We start from the raw sequence: 1,005 nt of genomic DNA, 5'->3' as shown, positions 1-1,005 counted from the left end.
TATTCATTTATCTTTTTTTTTATATATATATTTTTTTCAAAGAATGAATAACTTAAAACTAAGTTAAACAGTTTTACAATATTTCAGTTTTATAACTTCATTTTTTTTTATTAATTATAAATGCATAATTTTATAACTTAGTGCTTGATCCAAATATGCAATGCATTGGTTTGACTAGGCTCTAACTACTATGAACATATTTTTGGAAAACATAGCTTCAAAGTTACAATTTCCTAGTAGAAGTATCTTGATAAAACTATGTCAAAAGTAGTACCTAAATTTCTTTTTAACAATGGGACTGAAATTTATTTGGAAACAGCTTTATTGTGAATAATTATCAAGGGAAAAGCAATTTAACCAATTTTCTTAATTAGAACCTTGTACAACCAAGGAATAAAAGATTATCCGCAAAATCCTTAATATTACTCATGCTTTTTAATTGAAAAGTATTTGTTAGGTTTCTTGCACTGTTTTAATTAATTGATATGTTACCATATTTATATTTACTGCACTATTAATGTTTCCTGTTTTATTTATTATATTTATTTTTATTTATCTTTGTTTAAATAGAACAACCAGGAAGAATTTTCGGGGTGGCTTATGACTTTGAGTCAGACACGATTTTTTGGACACTGGGACAAAACATTTACTACAGCCAACTCAGCACGCAAGTCAACCTCACCGATGGAAAGTTAGTGAGAAAGCAAATGACTATGACCAATCTTGCAGAAGAGAAAATTTTACATTCCTTCAAAGATGATTATCCTTTGGCTATTGCAGTTGAACCGTGTTCTAAGTAAGTAGCCTTAACCAGGAAATATTTGTTTTATTAATTGCTGGTATTCTTCAAATTAATAATAATTCTAGGAAGATCATTGATAGACTGTATGGAATTAATAAAAGGAAGATGGGTGCGGGTGCGGTAAAAATAATTTAAATAGTAAATAAACTATTTATGAGCCAACGTTTCACTACACTTTGGAGGGCTTCATCAGGGCTTTAAAA

The 1,005-nt window shown here is 28.6% G+C and overlaps 1 protein-coding gene across 1 annotated transcript in view; it reads left to right on the top strand.

Moving 5' to 3' along the window:
- cue (Protein cueball) overlaps positions 1 to 1,005 on the top strand; it is a gene marked incomplete in the record, with an annotated part of 83,319 nt that overhangs the window by 72,346 nt on the left and 9,968 nt on the right. Inside the window, 1 exon segment of the mRNA XM_067050741.1 lies at positions 571 to 796. Within this exon segment, the coding sequence (XP_066906842.1) occupies positions 571 to 796 (226 nt within the window).

This window comes from Halyomorpha halys, unplaced genomic scaffold (genome assembly GCF_000696795.3).
Source record: "Halyomorpha halys isolate HHAL.00 unplaced genomic scaffold, Hhal_1.1 Scaffold761.1, whole genome shotgun sequence".
Classification (NCBI taxonomy): Eukaryota; Metazoa; Arthropoda; class Insecta; order Hemiptera; family Pentatomidae; genus Halyomorpha; species Halyomorpha halys.
Note: the sequence above shows the minus strand (reverse complement) of the source record. Positions and strands in the feature narration are given on the sequence as shown.